The sequence below is a fragment of the Ptychodera flava genome, chromosome 16 (assembly GCF_041260155.1).
Source record: "Ptychodera flava strain L36383 chromosome 16, AS_Pfla_20210202, whole genome shotgun sequence".
NCBI classification, from domain to species: domain Eukaryota; kingdom Metazoa; phylum Hemichordata; class Enteropneusta; family Ptychoderidae; genus Ptychodera; species Ptychodera flava.
Window position 1 is genome coordinate 22,875,577 of NC_091943.1, and position 19,027 is coordinate 22,894,603.

The following is a 19,027-nucleotide window of genomic DNA, read 5'->3' on the forward strand; positions in this document are numbered from 1 at the left end:
TTAATCTTTTATTCATGAAGCAGTAAAATCTCTCACTATTTACATTTCTGATGACTTGGAATCTCGATTTTACAAACTATCCACAATAATATTGGCATTATATAAACAGGCAGTGTTGACAGAACAAATTCTGAGTATTTCCACCATGTTCCCAGAGAGGACTCACCTGGAAGGGGACTTCAGGATTGTTGCAGACCAGACATGGATCACTCTCCAGATAATATCCATCAAACTCCACCAATCCAGACAGCATACTGAAAGAAATGATGGTGATAATAATCATTTTGATCAGTTTGACTATATCTACCAACAAGTTGTAAATCTGTCATTATCAGTACCCTGGATGTCATAATGGGTACCTTGTATGTCATCATGTGTACCCTGTATGTCATCATGGGTACCGCGTATGCCATCATGGGTACCCGGTATGTCATTATGGGTACCCTTTATGTCATCGTGGGTACCCCACATCTAACAAGTTTGGTTCGGTGACAAATGAATAAATGTAATTTTCACAAAATTTTGCAAGTTCTGGAAAGCTGGAACAATTTAGTTGAACTCTTTGGCTGGCTGCCAGTGATACTCCAGTTTAGCCAAGACACTGGTTGAGTGCATGTTGATTATGGTTAGTACAGAGTTTGCGGAAGGCAAACATACATGTAAGGCAATAGGTTCATAGGACTACCACCACACTGTAAACACTGTAAGGCCACAGTAATTAAAGTCTTTGTTTTGTGTTCACTCAAAATTTTGAAAGGTCAGTGAATAAAAATGCTAAAACACCACCACATCCATACAAATGACACTTGTAAATGATTCATTTTGGACAATTAGCAAGAGTGTGTGGATGTGTAGTGTTGTTTTACCATTTCTGACCTTCCAGAATTGATTACTTTGTGATCGACTGACATTACCAGGAGACAACAGTTACACCTGACAGTGTTGGCAACAACTCAATTTTGACAATATGTCTAACTCCTGTTTCGCCAACAGTAAAACGCAAACCACTGTACTTTCACAGATAGTTGTTGAAGAAATCACTGTGGCATAGCTGAGGAGCCAGCCCACACATATCCTACCTACTTTAATAAAAGAGTCAGACTTTCAGTGAATGATCTGAAATGTTTTGTGAAAAAGCAGACTTACTTGTAGATGTTTGAATTAGGATGATTAGCCAGTACTTCATTCTGCACTCTGAGAACAGCTACTGCTTTATCTACAGCATCTTTTACCTGGAACTGATGTCAGCAAACAAAGAATTTCCAGATGTCATTTGTACAATATATCATTTTTATACATCATTTTACATATCATTTTCATGATATCACAACCTTGTCAGTTTTGAAAATTATAAGTTGATTATCAATTCCCAGGACTTTCCAGGGATCAATTTCATTTCAAGGACTTTTCCAAGACTTTCCAGGAGTGTAAAGACCATGTGTGTCAGAAAATATATGACCCACACTTCTGTAATTTTGTACTTGGAAAGTTTACGCAGCTTGATTCTTTTAAAAAGAGTGTGAGCAAATGTCTTAACCCTTTCACCCCCCATGTCCCTGTCTAAATGTCCAACTTTACCATAGAAAAGAATTGGATTGGTTCAAACCACCGTGGTGAAAGGGTTAAGATCTTTGATTTTGGAGAAATATGGGCAGACTAAGGGCAATATAGGAGACTTTACAAAGGATAAATGCCATTGTTTTACCTTCTTCTCAGAGTGTGTCTTCAAAGTGAAGTAGCCGAGGAGATCTACAAACTGTGCTGCCTTGCGTCCATAGTTTGGTAATTCTGGCCACAATGCCCACATCAGGTTGAGAATCATTTCCTGTTGGCTCTGCGGTGAATTCCTGCAAAAATTGCACAACCAATGCCAGCTATCATGGATGTTTTGGATAACACTTGTGACTGACTCAAGAATTAATCCATCCATAGGACAAATATCAAAACAAAACATCTAAAATACACTTACTGTCCTTTGTATAGACTATACGGTAAACATGAAATCTGGTTGCAACAAATCAATATTTGACCCTTATCCTGCCAAGTTCATATTTCACCATCGTGTCAAGTTGGTCTACACCAGTGAAACACAACAAGTCCCATTTGATGCATTTCAACCAAAAATTGAACATTTGAAGCCCCTATCGACTAACACTGCTATAACATACCAAGCCAGTACATGAAAACATGAACAATTTTGGCTCAATACCAATTTTCATTGACTTGGCAGATCTGGAAGTGATACTGTCTAGCAGAAAAAGGGTTAAACTCATCTAATGTCTACATCAAGATTTTGTGCTAAATGTAATGGCTGAGCTCTAATTTTGATTGTGTAAGTTATGCTATTGTATTTGTTCTATCATATGCTTTCACTTTTTGCAAGAAATGTACATTTCTCAAAAACTGAATCAACGACTCTAACTTACTTGAAGATATGAAGGATGAGTCCATGTGCCTGCCATCTCACTGAGGTGTTGTTGGATTCCAACAAGAAACACTGGACAAATCGACTGAGGATGTCGCTGTCAACAGATCTATTCAACTGCTGCACCAGACTGTTGCAGAGTGCTTCATCATGCTTTGGTACCTCATCAGCATCTGAAAACGTTGCATAAAGTCAACTGCGTTACAAGGTTGTATCTCAAGTACTGTCTTGAAAGTTGTGGGGAAAACTACTCTTTCAGAGCAGCCATATTTTGAACGTGATTTCAAGAGAAAAATCTGGTTGGAAAAAAATTAACTCTGGGGTATGCAACAGAGGGGGCTAAATATGCAGCCATTATGAAAGCCATTGTGCTTCCTGTATGTAGTGTCTGCTGTCTGTTAGTAACCAGGTCAAATGAAATAAGCAGAGTAATTATGTATAATCCTGAAAAAGTGTGACTGCACTACGGACAAGTGATTCGTGCACAGATATGCTTGTATGTGTATTTCCGCATCGTTTGTACAAGTGGGTTTCGTTGTACCGGCATGCTGAGTCTGCAGAACACGGTGCGACCTTTTTTTTCCAGAGTAGAACCATTCCCTTTGAGCTAAACTAGGGTAGGGGTTTATACATAATGTACCGTATTTTCAAAACTCCTCTAAAAGTAGCAGAGGCCTGTACACGAATAGGGGTCATACTGGAATGAGTACGGTATATGTAATTGTCTGAGGAATAAAAAGTATTTGTTTTTTATACAATAGCTGGACTTCATACTCTTTTCACATTCAAAGAGCTGTACCCATCATACCATCTTTGTCTTTGTCTTTATCCTTGTCCTTGTCCTTGTCCTTCTCTTTCTTCTGTTTGCCAGATGTACCACTGGTGGTCTGTGTACCGGCCTTGGCTCCACACAGTGCACATGTCAACAGCTGTAACAGTATTGGTGACACTCCCTCTTCAAGATGAAAACTGGCTTGCAGCAGATAAAACAAGACAGCTGTGGACAAAACAATCATAGAGTAACTATACAATTTTTTCCCCATATTTTTGGACCATCTGTGCTCAGGAGTTAACATTTTTCACCAGCTGTCTTAGTTTCTTGATATTTTCAATATTTTTTTTCAGGACTTCTCTGAGTTTCATATGTATTATGACTTTAAAACATCTTGAAAAGCAATGCCGCCTGATTATGTAAAGTAGCTGAAAAATCATGGTGGAAGGAAATTTTTTCTTTTCATTGTCCTTGATGACTGAATTGAGTCACTTTCAGAGTTTCTACTTACTGTCGTCTTTCTGACAAAACTTTTGCCAGTTGACTGTTCTGGAGGAGGCAATCTCACAGCAAGCCTTGAGGTGCTCAATCTGCATTGAAAGAAAAAAAGTCAAGAAACATCACTTCATGACAAGAGGTTAGTTTTCACTTCATGTCAAGATGAAAACCAGCAAACTTACAGGCAGAGATGTATCTTATCATCAGTACCAGTCGACAAAAAAATCTGACATTGAAAATTTTACTGGCTGTAGAGTCTTTGAGCATCAATGGCATCAATACCTTCAACAGCAAACATTATCAGTGTACAACATTCTACTTGAAATGAACTGATTTTCAAAATGAGTCCCATCAAGTGTTAGACCAAACAATACTGTAAAAGCTTGACAGTCTAATATTTATCTTGATTTTTACATCTCTAAACTTTTATATACAAAGCTCTGCTACTGTCCTGTTGGCTTCAATGGGTCAGGTTGGATCTGAATACTTTGTAATGGTGCATGATAAAGTTCAAAGACTTACCAGACTTATCAGTGTATCATAGGGCAGACTGAATGGCATTCCTGTACTGTGTTGTTTATCCATGCCACCTTGCTCACAGATTGACCTATTGGGAGAAAAACACATCACTGAAAATTCTCATTGAGGAAACAAAACTACTCTTTACAAAACCAAAATCAGTGTTGTGTTTTTTCATAATGTGTTGATAAGTTAAACACTGATTAATCATAATACTCGCATATAATGATTAATGTGGATCAGAAAACCTGACTGTACAGCAATGTTGTTTGAATATTCCAAGCATTCTAACAACACAATTTGTTTAAAATGCAGGCAATATAGCAAGAGATATATGATTCGATGGATGAATTATAAACTTGATTTCTCAGTATTGTCAACACGTGGTGCTGTAACACCAGTCAACATATGGTTATCAAGCATGTATTGTATTGTTACAAAAGAATGTAATTTCTGCATGACGTTTCCATTCTTTCAACACTAAAATTGCAAAAAAGTACAAAAAATGATGATAAAACACCAAGAGAGCTGTTCATATATCATTATATCCATTGATGATACAAAGATCTGGAATCATGTTGTAAACCGTAGACCTCACTCATCTGTATCATACCTGATTTCTTTGATGTGTGATTCCAGCGAATGCAGATCACGTAGCTGTCGGTATTTCTCCTTGGAACCACAGATGAACAGAAGCAGTTTCCTGACTTGGCGTCTCACGAATGGAGTCTGCTGTGTCAACATGTACTGTGAAGAGGAAAGAGAGAGAGATACACATTTTTACATCGGTGTAAAATGAAGATACACACACTTTGCTGACTGATGAAGTATACTCAGTGATAATCTGATATATTTGAAGGTTGGTACTTACTTCACACAGGTAGTAGAACCATGCTTGATCAAACACTGGTGTTGCCACATCACTGTTAGAATCTGCTATCTTCTTGATCTGCAGAGAACAAATGAACAAAAAACATTTATGTCATTTACACTGTTTTATCCTGTACCTTGTGAACTTGACAATCTTGCGATGTTATCTAATATTATGGTGTACTTAACACAAAAAGTCGTTTGACCCATCCACAGATTACAAGGGGCAAAGGGATTCATGCGATACAAAGAAACCCTTCTGTGATTCCTTCAGTCTCTGCATATCTGTCGTCAAGTGTACCATGTCCTATGGAACAGTGCAATTCCCTCCACTTTGGATGACTGCTATGTTGCCACTTGTGATTACAGTGGTTTGCTTTGAAGCATTGGCATTAGACGAACTAGACATATTGTCTAAATCGAGGTGTTGCCAACACTGTCGGTGCAATTAATAGCTAAGCGGTATCATGAGTCGATCAAAAAGGAATCAACTCTGCAAAAGTTGAAACATTGTCTAGCAGGAGGTCAGACGTAGTCTAAACAACGCCATCACGTATGTCCAAGCACTGTCCAAGTTTTATCACTTGCTTTCAGGTGTAGTTGTTTTGACTACATCTGACCTACTGCAAGATAATGTTTCCATTCGGCAGAGTTGATTTCTCTGTGTTCGACTGGAATTACCGCTCACCTGATAATTACACCTGACAGTGTTGGCAACACCTCAATTTAGACAATATGTCTACTTCATGTAATGCCAATGCTTCAAAGCAAACCACTGTACTGAGTCAAAATAGGCATAAAACCGATGGACATATCGTCCATCTATCCTGAGGCTAAATAGAACATAGCCTTTCACATGCACAGTACAGATCTAAATCTACCACAGAATCTGAGCATTTTCTCTAAAAAATTTGCATCTGAATTACCGTTAAAGTCATTTTATAAGACGCGTCTTTTATTATGATGTTGCAAATTTTGAGCCCGAATTATTTCTCGAAAGATGGGGTGCGACTTATAATATGTACTTTTTGCATTTTTAAAGAGGGCGTTACCACTAATAACATGGAAATTCTCAGATTATTTTTTTTCGAGGAGTAGGGGGCTTACTGATAGAAGTTCACCTTTATTGAATAATAACTTTAAAAGATAATTACAAGAAGAGTTTGCTTATGGTAGCTCTCTTTTGGAGGATGTGGTTGCCCATGGTTGAGAAACATATTTCAATTTTATTGAACCCCAAGGAACAACAAAGTTTCAACTTTTGATGAATAGAGCCAGCCTCAATGGTGGCTGGTAGTGTGACAGCTGTGCTGGAAAAGGGGTGCGACTTATAATGCATACGTTTTCCATTTTTGAAAATTTAAGGATTTCATCCTACTCAAGTCAATCAAAGGAGGGTGCGACTTATAATGCAGATGCGTCTTATAAAATGACTTTAACGGTATGTAGAATTCTTGTGGACGCATACTTTGGGTGTAAAATTACACTTTTCTGGTTCTTTGCAGTGAATTTTGGAGAGAGCATGTGTTCTCACCTGGTATGGCAACCTGAGTACCATTTCAGTGAGCAACTGTGGATAGGCTTCAAATACATCACCAGCATGGCCCTGCAAATAAAATGTGATTATTTATACACTGGCTTGTACGCTCCTCTCCCTTAAAAGAAGTCTGGCATAATATTGCAAAGTTTGCCCTCGTATTTGTTCACTCCAGCCGGGACTTATATCTCTGCTGTTCTTATTCCCAATGCTGAGGAACCAATGGCATAAATATGGATGAATGATGTCATCTCAGTTTATGATATTATATTCAGGTTTGGTACCCTTGTAAGTGACCAAAAAGAAAGAACGTTTTTTTGTCCCACAAATTTGTGGCTAGATGTAAATCAAAAGAAAAATAACTGCATTTGTCTTGCAAAGTTTGCTAGCTGATGTGGATGAAACATATTAAAACTGAAGTGTTTTGGCAAGACACTATACATACCTTGACATACTGTCTGAGAAAGAACGGTGACATATCAGGGGGAGGTATCAATGAATGGGACTTCAGCAAGTTACTACCCACATTGCTGCTTTCCTGTGGAGAAATTGAGGGGATAAAAAAGTTCAAACGTAATACTTCAGATTTAGCCACATTTCTTGATACCATTATAATGCCGCACATTCTGTAATTGAGGTTATATCCTACAATGCAAGCCATGTACCACTGTACTCTAAAATACAGATTTCTGCACTTGCTAAGTTGTCATGTTAAAGATAATGGCTACATAAAATGTAAGATACCACTTTATGGATGGCAATCAGGAAATTTGAGTTCCTTATGTCGGTTAGATTAAATTTATAATGCAGGGAATGTAAAGATGAAAAGTTAAGTACAAAAGTTGGTATTAATACTGTGTTGTTTCTGATGTCAATTCCCTGAGCTGATATTTTGGTTATTTCTGTTTTCCAAAATATTGGTTGTGAGTATACACAATGCATTATAAAAGGTATATACCCACCTCTTCAACCTGGGTCTGTTTCCAGTGATCCAACAGCGCTTTCAGAATGAGAAGGCAGTAGTCGACAGCTCCACAGCTGAGCAATGCTGATGCAGTGGCATTGGATACCAGGGATGAAGACTGCACAATATTGAAATAAACAAAAAAATAGTATCAAGATGTGCCAATAAGAAACATGGCTTAAAATTTGTAATAACATGTAGGGAGTCAAATTATCCCAGACTGTCTGTACAAAAACACAGTCACAGTGTTACTTTCATTGGTCACATTCTACTTAGTGTACCTGGTATCTACCTATTGAAAAAGTACCTCTAACATACATGTTTATCTCTCAACATTATTCCTCAAAACTGGCAAGATTTAAACCAAGAGTTTCTTCTCTCTCCTTTTCATCATGATGATGAGGGCAAAACAGTTTGTTTTCAAGGGCCACATCATTTGTTTTCAAGGGTCAAACCATTTGTTTTCGAAGGTAAGTGTTGACCTGTAGACAGAAAAATGGAGTGAACAGAGGCTACGCTAAGCTATTACATGTGTGTACTAACTGACTTCACATACTTTATCTCTACAAATTTTTCTTTCTCAGCATGCTTTGCCATCCATACCTCACTGGATTTTGTCCCAGACTTTGTCCTTGACATGAAAACACTGAGCAGCCGCATGATGATCAGCTGTACTTCATGTCTGGCGGTTCTGTTGGCCACATCACCAAACTCCTTCTTGGTCATTTCGAGTTCGGTCAATGTCAACTGCAAGAGGTTATCCAAGGCCATCTTGTCCTTCACCTCGTCACTGTCCAAGTCAGAACTCAGCATCAACAGCACCTGTGAAATAAAAACTCATTTTCTTTATGATAATGTCGAACGCATTATCTGAAATTGGAATACATGGGGTTTTAAAAAAACTTATAACAACAAATTTTCATTAGATTCAGTTTTGTTGAACAAATTTTTTTTTGTATCTAGAAGACATCTCTGAATATATGAAAATAAATTTCGTGTGGTAACAGCAACATCTTGGGAGCAAAAAGCGTAATTTCTATTAGGTGAATTTGGAAATATTTAGTTGGGGAAGATTTTAAAAGTAATCTCTTCCTGGAAACTAGCATAACTAAATCATAAATGGCACAATTAAATTATAACTAGCATAACTAGATTATAACATACATAACTAGATTAAAACCAATGTAACTACATCATAGATGTAAAAATTTCCCTTTCATGAAAACATGAAAAATGAATGACTGCAGAATATTAGTGTACAGACACATACATTAATGTCTATCCTTTATTTCATAGAATGGTACAATCTTCCTTAGCCTGATCTTACCTGCATGAAGGGAATAGCTCGGACTCCACCAACGTCTCTCAACTCTGGCAGATGCTGCAACAATCTCTCCAGTAACATCAGTCGTAGCGTGTGCAGTCTGTAGCTGGTGTCAAAATCGTTGTCTGCCTCCGACATGTCACACATTTCCTGCTGACCCATGGATGTGCTTGGCATACCGCCACTGCTGGTGACACTCCCTGGGCCAGTCACTGGGGGTTCATGAATCACTTCCTCATAGGCACTGCTGCGACCACTCACTGGATGGTACACAAAAGAGGAGTGCATTTTCAGAAGCTTTCCAAGTAAGACAACAAACAGGATCATGCGACAGGATATGCAACTCTCCTTTATTTATAAGCACCAAAATTTCCTGCCTAACAAAGATTGAGCTTGAGAAATTTTCAAATCTCAAAAGGCATCTAATAATAATAATAATAAAGGATATTTATTGTGCGCCTAATCTCGCAGAGCTCTAGGCGCATGGCTACAAAAGAACTCTCATCAGGTGTGAGATTTAAAAAGGTGTGTTTTAAGAGTAGAACGAAATGATGCTAAAGATTGAGTATGACGGAGATTTGCAGGTAAACTATTCCAAGTCATAGGACCAGTATAGGAAAATGATCTTTCGCCGAAGCTTTTCGTGACAGCACGAGGTACTTTGAGTACACGAGTATCAAAGGAAGAACGCAACTGTCTTGAGGGACAGTACTGTTGAAGAAGGTCTGTAAGGTATTGCGGCCCAGATCCAATAAATGAATTGAAACAGATTACTGAAAGTTTGTATTGTATACGAGATGTAATTGGTAACCAATGTAGCGAACACAAAAGAGGTTGGACGGAGTCCGATTTCTTGACCTTATACACTAGTCGTGCAGCAGCATTTTGCACTCTCTGCAACTTTTGGAGTAAATATTTGGGACAACCAGCTAAAAGAGAGTTACAATAGTCCAGGCGCGAAAGTACAAGTGCGCAGATTAAAGTTTTGGTGGCTTCCACAGTGAGTAAGTGACGAATTGAACTAATATGTCGGAGGTGGATGTAGGCGACTCTACAAATATTTTGAACATGAAGCGACATATTCAAGTGACAGTCAAGTGTGACACCAAGTTTTTCACATTTCTAACAAATTGAATATCAGAATTCCCGACACGCATAGAGGTAGGGGTTAATTTTGGAGATGATCTTTGAGATATGACCACCATTGCTTCAGTTGTTGTCGTTCAACTGAAGTTTATTGTGGGTCATCCAAGTTTTGACGTCACTGATACAATTTTGCACAGTATTGATTGTCACTTGAATATTGTCAATTGTGCTGACTTTATAAAGTTGGTTATCGTCAGCAAAAGCATGGTGCTGCACTCCGTGATTTCTGACAATTTCGAAGAGTGGTTCTGTGTACATGACAAACAAGACGGGCCCAAGTACAGAACCTTGAGGAACTCCAAACGAGAGAATGGACGAGTCTGATCTCACACCATTGATAGTAACAGTTTGCGTTCTACCAGAGAGATAGGACTCAAACCAGGACAGCGCAGATTCAGTTATTCCAAAAGTGTGCTGAAGTCTGTGAAGGAGGATGCTGTGGTCTATAGTATCGAAAGCAGCTGAAAGATCTAAAAGGGTCAAAATGCTGACTTTGCCATTATCAAGAGCATTCAAGAGATCATTAAATATTCTCAAGAGAGCAGTTTCAGTGCTATGTTTAGGTCTATAGGCAGACTGAATGGGGCTGAGGAGATTATTGGAGCTGATGTGGTCATTTAATTGCATGAGAATTATTCTTTCTGTTATCTTGGACAAGAATGGAAGATTAGAAACAGGGCGGTAGTTTTTTAGATCATTGGGGTCTAACGATGGCTTTTTGAGGAGAGGTGTTATAAGAGCTGTCTTGAAAATTGATGGAAATGTTGCAGAAGTGATGGAGTCATTGATAATCTTAGTAATGTGCGGAAGTAAAGTGTCTAAACACTCTACTAACAAACTAGTGGGCATGACATCAAGATCACATGTTTTTGTTGCAGAATTAAGTATGGTACGTTTGACTACATCCTCGGAAACTGGTTTGAATTGATTCAGGGGTCGTCCATGGAAGCAGCGTTCAGAGTAGCTAAGTGTCGGTGGATTGATGCCCTCAAGATTATCTCTGATGGATTTTATTTTACCATTAAAGAAATCCAGAAATCGCTGTGGTAATTCAGATGTAGAAAATATTGTTGGGAGAATTAGGGGTTTATTTTTGCCAAGTAACTGATTAGCAACACTGAACAACTGCTTGCTTGTACGACTCTCACTGATCTTGCTGCTATAGTAATTGGTTTTAGCCAAGTGAACAAGTTCAGTTACACATCTAGAATAGTATATATATGCATTCAGACAGATATGCAGACAGGCGAATAGATAAACAACAAGACATATGCACACAAGCAAATACATAGCATTGATAGCTAATCCAAGTACTTCGTAGAGAAAAACCATTATGGTAGTTCGTGCCTCAAAAATGAAAGACTTTCCTGAATCAAAGTTTCAACCATTCTCTTCTAAAATTAAAAATAAAAATTGGGCGTCACTGTGCAAATTTTGGTACTAGAGATTGACAAATTACCCAATATTTACCAATATTTACCAAAATTTGACATTTGAAATGGCCACCATTCCTTTGTTATCTCTATATGGGAAGTATTAAAATTCCTGATTTTTACAAAACTAATCTGGTAGGAACTTTATTTACTCCATAAGCTTAAAAATGAGCCTCAACAAGTTGCAGGTAAAAAGGATATTGTACAAGTTTGAGAGTTCAAATTTCTGTCCCCGAGGCACATTCTACCTTAAATGAAACTCTATTCAATACAATTATATCGACAGGGTACCTATGACAACACTAATACACATTCACACAGAAACACACACACACAAACATGACAGTAATACATTGATCTTTACCACTGTGTTCACCGGAGTCCACACCGCTACCACCACTCTCAGAGCCAGCGCTGCCACCGTGGTCAGCTGGAGATGTTCTCAAAGTCGAACCGTCAGTTGCAGCAGTGCTACCTTCATCATCATCACTCGCTGCAGCTAGCGGGAAAACAAATTGTGGGCAGAAAAAATCCACATGAAAATACTTGAAAAAACCCTTATCTATTCTTACGCATTGTAGCAAAATGTCATAATTTCTTCATCTATCTTTCAGTATATATTTCTGATAGCATTATTAAAGCTGTTTATCCCACTTCCTTTTGTAGAGGACCAGCTTTGCAATGGAAAAAAATAGGCTACTACAAACATTTTTGGGGTGATCAGATTAAAGTTGTTTAATTTCTTGCCATTATTGTTCGACTGCTCATGTTCTTCACTCATTCTTGATATTTCAAAACAACATATCAGATGGAACCATGATTTGAATAATGTGCAAGAGATCAAAGTTTGAACACCTGACTTTGAAGAGGAAATGCCGAAATTGTATTTCCCAAGTTTCAGACTTTTTTACTTCCATTACAGTTCGCTAGTTTTAATCATAACAGAGCCATCATTCAGAAAGTATACGAGAAACACTGTTACGGCTGTCACGGCACACATGGTAAATGGTAGTAAGCACTAAGAACGACCAACAAACTCACCCGATGCAGTGGTATCTGAGAAAGTTCCAGCTTCAAGGGATGATGAACTCTGTGCCTGACCACTCAGGGACAATCCTTGCAGACCAAGTCCTCCTCCGGACCGTCCTGGCTGATCCTGCAAACTCAGCGCAATGGCCAGTTCAACCATGGTCTCATCGTCTGCATCGGGAGGAATGTCAAGCATCGGGGGGAATCCACCTCCCCCTCCCAACAGAGCTTCCAAGGGGCTGGGGCTTGGGCCGCCGATGTGACTGGGTTCTGGTGGTTCCAGTACCATGGGTTCATGCTGTTCCTGTTCATAGCACAATAATTAAATACCTGTTACTAATTGTTATCTCAAAGGGCTTAAAATAATATAAGATATTGATGATAAAAATCACTATCCACTCAAGGATTTAAAGTTCACAAGTACCGGTACAAACCACCATGGATGTATGCCAAATCTTGAACAAACAGATTGAACTATTTTCCACAAGCTCAAGTTAGTTCCGTAAGTCATCTATTCCATGCTAATCAATAATTACAATTTTTGAAATATCATACGAAAACTTACTATTGTTTTAAACAAGAGCATCTCACGTTTTTGGCGATGTCGTGGGTACAAAAGAAACCTTTCATAAAATTCAACTTGGTGGAAACAGATTGAAAAACATCCTTGAATCACATTACATATTTGTATTAGAATTTCATTGCTGTTCTACAGGGGTTAAATTGCATTTATGTAACATGTCAGAGTAGTGAGTAGTATATCCCACTTGTTACTTGGCATACCAAAGCCACAACACTCACCACAACTTCAAACTGTGAATCATTATCCTGTCCATGTGAGGTTTCTACTTGTCCGTTGCTGTTACTCTCGCCGCCACCGCTTGTCGTCTTCTCATCATTCTCTTCGTCTTCACCACCGGCAACGCCACCAGAGGGCGTGCTACACCTCGGCGGGGACGGTATCACCACACGGCGTCTCCTGTGTCTGGGACGCAGAACACGGATCAGTGCCTGCTTGGCAGAGAAGCTCACTGCTTGGTCCTAAAAAGAAACAACATGCACAATGTATGTTTTTGCCCCTTTTTTTAGTACAACCAACTGGTATGCCAGAAAAACATTGACAATTGAATGACTGCTACTACATTGCAATGAATGATACAGTTCTAACTTTGGGTCTAACAAAATCTACAAAGACAGTTTAAGCATTCTGAGATTTTGATAGAAAAGTCCTGAGAAAACCAAAAAGTGATCATTGAAATAAGTTAATCCCGTTACAAAAAAAATAGCTATTGTATTTAAATTGACATATTTATCATTAGCAATGATTAATTTTTATGTGTTAAGGAATTTTCACTTCTTAAAGCCCCTTGTATACAACCTGATTGATTTAAGTATGCAGGGAAGATAACATATTTGAAAAGTTGGTAGTCCTGATAACATCTCCCTGATTTAAAAGGAAGCCATCAGTATTTGAAAAAGTGACTGTGTGTGTCTGTGTGCGTGTGTCTGTGTCTGTGTCTGTCTGTCTGTGTGTCTGTGTGTGTCTATGTGTGTGTATGTATGTAAAAGAGTTTGGCAGATGTCTCATACCTCACACAGTAATAACTGAACATACAGCTTGGTGGCTAAGTTGACATTCTCCAGATCACAGGATGCAAACGCATGGATAATCTCCACCAAGGCAACCACAGTGGCTTCAATCTGTGTCAAACCTGACGTGAAGGACAAACACATTGGAAAGTTAAAACTACGGTGTGACTAATGATGTGTTATGAAGAAAGACAACTCTATACACAAAATCAAAAGTGTATAGCAAGGAAATATGTCACTGCTAGATCACTGTTTAAAGGCCTGTGTCAGGCGTCAGATTGTCTTGCCAGGAAAGTTACTTACTAAATTACAATTTCAATGGAAAACAAAAGGCTATGACACCTTCATAATCCTCTTATGGACTAGAACAAAGGCGATCCCTGGGATCGAGTCTCCTACCAATAAAGAACTAATGACATTCTATAAACAATGACACCTTCAAAACTTTGTGGTATAGATCAACAAAAGAATGCCATCTTACTTCAATTTTAGGAAATCATAAAATATTTTACAATATTGTCTCATGTCTATATTTTACATACTGATTACCACCTTAGTGTTGAATGTCAAGGATTTTTTCACAAAATTTAATACACAGTAAGTTCATAAATAGTTTACCTGTATGAAAACTTGGTCAGTTATTACCAAGCTACAATGAAAGATACCTAAAACTAAAACTCCAAGTAACAAGTCATCGTTGATGACACAGTCCCCACTTGTTAATGGGTACTTTGATTACAGGTCCTCAGAGAGGATAGAGTCCTCTTCATTAGGTCTGTGATAAAAATACTTTTGAATAAATTCGCTTGATACATGTCTGAGCTGTAGTTCAGGAGATGAAAAAATCGTAATAAAATGGCCACATGGCGGCCTTATTTGATCGTATCACAGAACAAATCTATGTGCATATGTATGACAGACATCCAGCTCTATGGGTTTGCTCAGAATTAGATATACGCATAATTAATGAGGTACAGTATGAAGCAACATAAGGTCTCCCATCATACCATATATGAAGGGTGTAGCACTTGTGGTTACTGAGTTATGGACAAATATGTATATTTGAGGTCAAAGGTCATCGAGGTCACCTGACATTTTGTCAAAATAATTGTATCGCTAAGTTATCCCAATATACCAAAAATCAGACCTCTAGCTCTATTGACTCGCTCAAAATTAGATATGCACATAATTAATGAGGTACAATGTGTGGCGTCAAAAGGTGTCCCATCATACCATATATGAAGGGTGTAGCACTTGTGGTTACTGAGTTATGGACAAATATGTATATTTGAGGTCAAAGGTCAGCGAGGTCACATGACATTTTGTCAAAAAAATTGTATTGCTAAGTTATCCCTATATACCAAAAATCAGACCTCTAGCTCTATTGGCTCGCTCAAAATTAGATATGCACATAATTAATGAGGTACAGTATGAAGCATCATAAGGTCTCCCATCATACCATATATGAAGGGTGTACAACTTGTGGTTACTGAGTTATGGACAAATATGTATATTTGAGGTCAAAGGTCATCGAGGTCACGTGACATTTTGTCAAAATAATTGTATCGTTAAGTTATCCCAATATACCAAAAATCAGACCTCTAGCTCTATTGACTCGCTCAAAATTAGATATGCACATAATTAATGAGGTACAATGTGTGGCGTCATAAGGTGTCCCATCATACCATATATGAAGGGTGTAGCACTTGTGGTTACTGAGTTATGGACAAATATGTATATTTGAGGTCAAAGGTCACTGAGGTCACATGACATTTTGTCAAAAAAATTGTATTGCTAAGTTATCCCTATATACCAAAATCAGACCTCTAGCTCTATTGGCTCGCTCAAAATTAGATATGTGCATAATTGATGAGGTACAATATGTTGCATCATAAGCTGTCCCATCATACTATATATGAAGGGTGTAGCACTTGTGGTTACTGAGTTATGGACAAATATGTATATTTGAGGTCAAAGGTCACCGAGGTCACATGACATTTTGTCAAAAAAAATTGTATTGCTACGTTATCCCTATATACCAAAAATCAGACCTCTAGCTCTATTGGCTCGCTCAAAATTACATATGCACATAATTAATGAGGTACAATATGTGGCGTCATAAAGTGTCCCATCATACCATATATGAAGGGTGTAGCACTTGTGGTTACTGAGTTATGGACAAATATATATATTTGAGGTCAAAGGTCACCAAGGTCACGTGACATTTTGTCAAAATATCTGAGATATCTGCGTGAACAGATGGACTCACGGATGGACTCATGGACGGACATGACCCCATCTATAAGCCCCCTGGACTTCGTCCGTGGGGACTAAAAACTGTGTCACTGCATCCTTTTTGCAATATGAATACGATGAGAAACTAAATTTTTATTTTTCTTGGCCTTATACATGGGAGTCTATGGACTGCCTTATACATGGGAGTCTATGGACTGCCTTATACATGGGAGTCTATGGAGACTGCCTTATACATGGGAGTCTATGGAGGTGAAAACTAAAAAGTCCTCTAACACCGCCAAATTTGATCGCATTGTGAAACAAATCGACGTGCATCTGTATGGGGTAGGGTACTATCCTTGTGCAAAGTTTGAAAGAAATTGACCGGGGCATCTCTGAGATTTCTGCGTGAACGGACGGACGCACGCACGCACGCACGCACGCACGGACATGACCAAACCTATGAGTCCCCCCCGGACGGTGTCCGTGGGGACTAATAATGAATCTTCCTCAAGAAGGATTGGAACCTCATCAAGAAAATGAACCAAAAGGTTGGCTGGAGACTCTTATGACCAGCACAAAAGCTAACACATGGGAAACATAATTTATCCGTTTAAGTGCAGACCATCCCCCTAAAAGGAAACCACATGTACTTATTGCAAAAGTGGATTCAGAACAACTACAATTAAGGTAGAATGCACCTTGGGAACAGACGTTCAGTCTCTCAAACTTTTACAATTCTCTTCTGATATACCACATGTGGGGGTTCATTTTAAAACTCTTGGTGAAAGAAAACTTTTCACTGGCTTAGTTTTTCGAAATTCGAAAATTTGTATTTTTCTCCATAGAGTTAACACAGGCATGGCGGCCATTTTGAATTTCTAATATCGGTAAATCTTGCGTAATTTGTTTCTCTAGTACCAAAATTTGCACCGTGACCCCCTATTTTTATTCTTGATTTTGAAAGAGAATGATTGAAAGATTCCTTGAGGAAAGTTAGAGCAAAAGTTTAAGTCTTTCACTTTCGAGGTGCATACTACCTTAAGTCCCAATTGTGACTTTGATGAATGCCAAATTTGAAGTCTGACCCCCAACCCTATCGAAGAAATTGTGTTTCTGATGTGTCAGCATTATGATTGATGGTCCCTTACCTGGCAGACAGACTGGTCCTAGGAATGGATTGGATGGCTTGCTGGCATGGAGCTGCCAGAAAGCTTCGGTGAGTTGTACCACAAAATGCTGGGATTCTGTTGGATCCAGGTCTGTTAGTCTTTTACTGGGAGATGCTGTGCTCTCTGATGGCTCTGTTTCTGCTTTGTCCTCAGCTTCCAAGTCTGTCACTTCCATCACTGGACATTAAAAATATAATGATCAAAACTCGCGAAAAATTTATCTTTTAAAATCTTTTACACACTCAAGATGCTTAAAAAGAATGAATACCCTTGACTTTGTAACTTACTACAAGGAATGTTCTTGTTGACAATGTAAGCCAGCTGTTCCATATTAAGAATTTGCTAACTCATTACATGACATTGGACAGGAATCTACCATGAACAGCTTTGACCCTTATGCTGTCTAGTTCATATGTTACCATCAGATCAAATTGTTTAAAACTAGTGAAGGCACAGCATGTTACGTATGTTGCATTTAAACAAATATTTGAACATGATTTTGGTTCTTTATAAATATTGTATGGATAGATTGTATACAATGCAAGATCCGAGGTACATGAATATTCTACATTGATTAAGGGTCATTAGCATAGAATTTTAATACCGAAACAATGCTCATTAATGTAATCTGCATATTTGAATATCATTATACCTCGCATCTTGCACTAATAGATAGATTGATATGTGTAGTGTGACATATTTCATGTTTTGCAAGCCTTTATTTAATTCTTGAATTGAATGAAACAATTTGCCCTTTACTAAATCTCATCAGGAGTGTTCCCTCATAATGATGTTCTAAGATTTCAACAACAACACCAGAATAGGAAGTTTTGAAAATATTATCATAAAAATTTTTTCAAAAATGTATGTAATATGCAAAGTTAACTCAAGAAATTATGGAACCATTTGCAATGCATGTTTACATTAATTATTTCACTCTATGTGTACTTTTCTCTCCCTACCCTCCAAAACAAATCACTACCTGTATCCATGGTAACAGAACTTTCAGTCAAAGTGGTGTCTCTGTTGTCGGCAAAGCGGACAAGATTTGAAGGTCTGGCCACGGCCACGGATCTTGCGGTGACTACAAGTCTCTGGAAAGCCTCAGCATCTAACTCATTACAACCCTTCTCTTCCTTGGCACTCTCCTTACTGAGCGTGCTCAGACACTGGACAACATGAGCCAGCTGGGCTTGGTCCTGAAGAGTAATCCAAGAAGATGACTTGAATTGAACTGCATGACAGTAAAGGTTCCTTTCAGGCTCACTTTCAAAAAATCAAAGTCTAGGAATGTACATTAACCTCTAAACATTGTCAATTGTAGGAAAGTTCCATAGCCATAATAAATTACTATACGCTCTGAATGCCAGAATATTCTGACAAGATCCTATGTGTGTTCATATTGAGTTTCGTACAGGAGTTTTATGACACTGTGGTAGTCTAGTGGTTAAAATGAACACATAGCAAGGGTGAAAACTGACAACTTCCATAGCCAAAGCATAAAATATTCTGA

General features: G+C 38.3%; 1 protein-coding gene across 2 annotated transcripts in view; it reads right to left on the reverse strand.

Annotated features, from left to right (window-relative positions):
- The window catches only part of LOC139114338 (E3 ubiquitin-protein ligase UBR4-like), a 116,783-nt gene that overhangs the window by 35,543 nt on the left and 62,213 nt on the right, over positions 1 to 19,027 (reverse strand). Inside the window, exons 55-74 of one of the 2 annotated variants that reach the window (XM_070675994.1) lie at positions 18,497 to 18,713; positions 17,494 to 17,691; positions 14,108 to 14,229; positions 13,319 to 13,558; positions 12,530 to 12,821; positions 11,853 to 11,981; positions 8,913 to 9,169; positions 8,189 to 8,407; positions 7,584 to 7,703; positions 7,067 to 7,159; positions 6,619 to 6,690; positions 5,086 to 5,163; positions 4,828 to 4,961; positions 4,218 to 4,302; positions 3,709 to 3,787; positions 3,234 to 3,422; positions 2,427 to 2,598; positions 1,706 to 1,847; positions 1,147 to 1,238; positions 167 to 254 (exon numbers count right to left, since the gene is read on the reverse strand). In XM_070675994.1, coding sequence (XP_070532095.1) covers positions 167 to 254; positions 1,147 to 1,238; positions 1,706 to 1,847; positions 2,427 to 2,598; positions 3,234 to 3,422; positions 3,709 to 3,787; positions 4,218 to 4,302; positions 4,828 to 4,961; positions 5,086 to 5,163; positions 6,619 to 6,690; positions 7,067 to 7,159; positions 7,584 to 7,703; positions 8,189 to 8,407; positions 8,913 to 9,169; positions 11,853 to 11,981; positions 12,530 to 12,821; positions 13,319 to 13,558; positions 14,108 to 14,229; positions 17,494 to 17,691; positions 18,497 to 18,713 — 3,018 coding nt within the window. Of the gene's footprint in view, positions 1 to 166; positions 255 to 1,146; positions 1,239 to 1,705; positions 1,848 to 2,426; positions 2,599 to 3,233; positions 3,423 to 3,708; positions 3,788 to 4,217; positions 4,303 to 4,827; positions 4,962 to 5,085; positions 5,164 to 6,618; positions 6,691 to 7,066; positions 7,160 to 7,583; positions 7,704 to 8,188; positions 8,408 to 8,912; positions 9,170 to 11,852; positions 11,988 to 12,529; positions 12,822 to 13,318; positions 13,559 to 14,107; positions 14,230 to 17,493; positions 17,692 to 18,496; positions 18,714 to 19,027 lie in introns of both variants that reach the window. The other variant, XM_070675993.1, reaches the window with a different exon arrangement.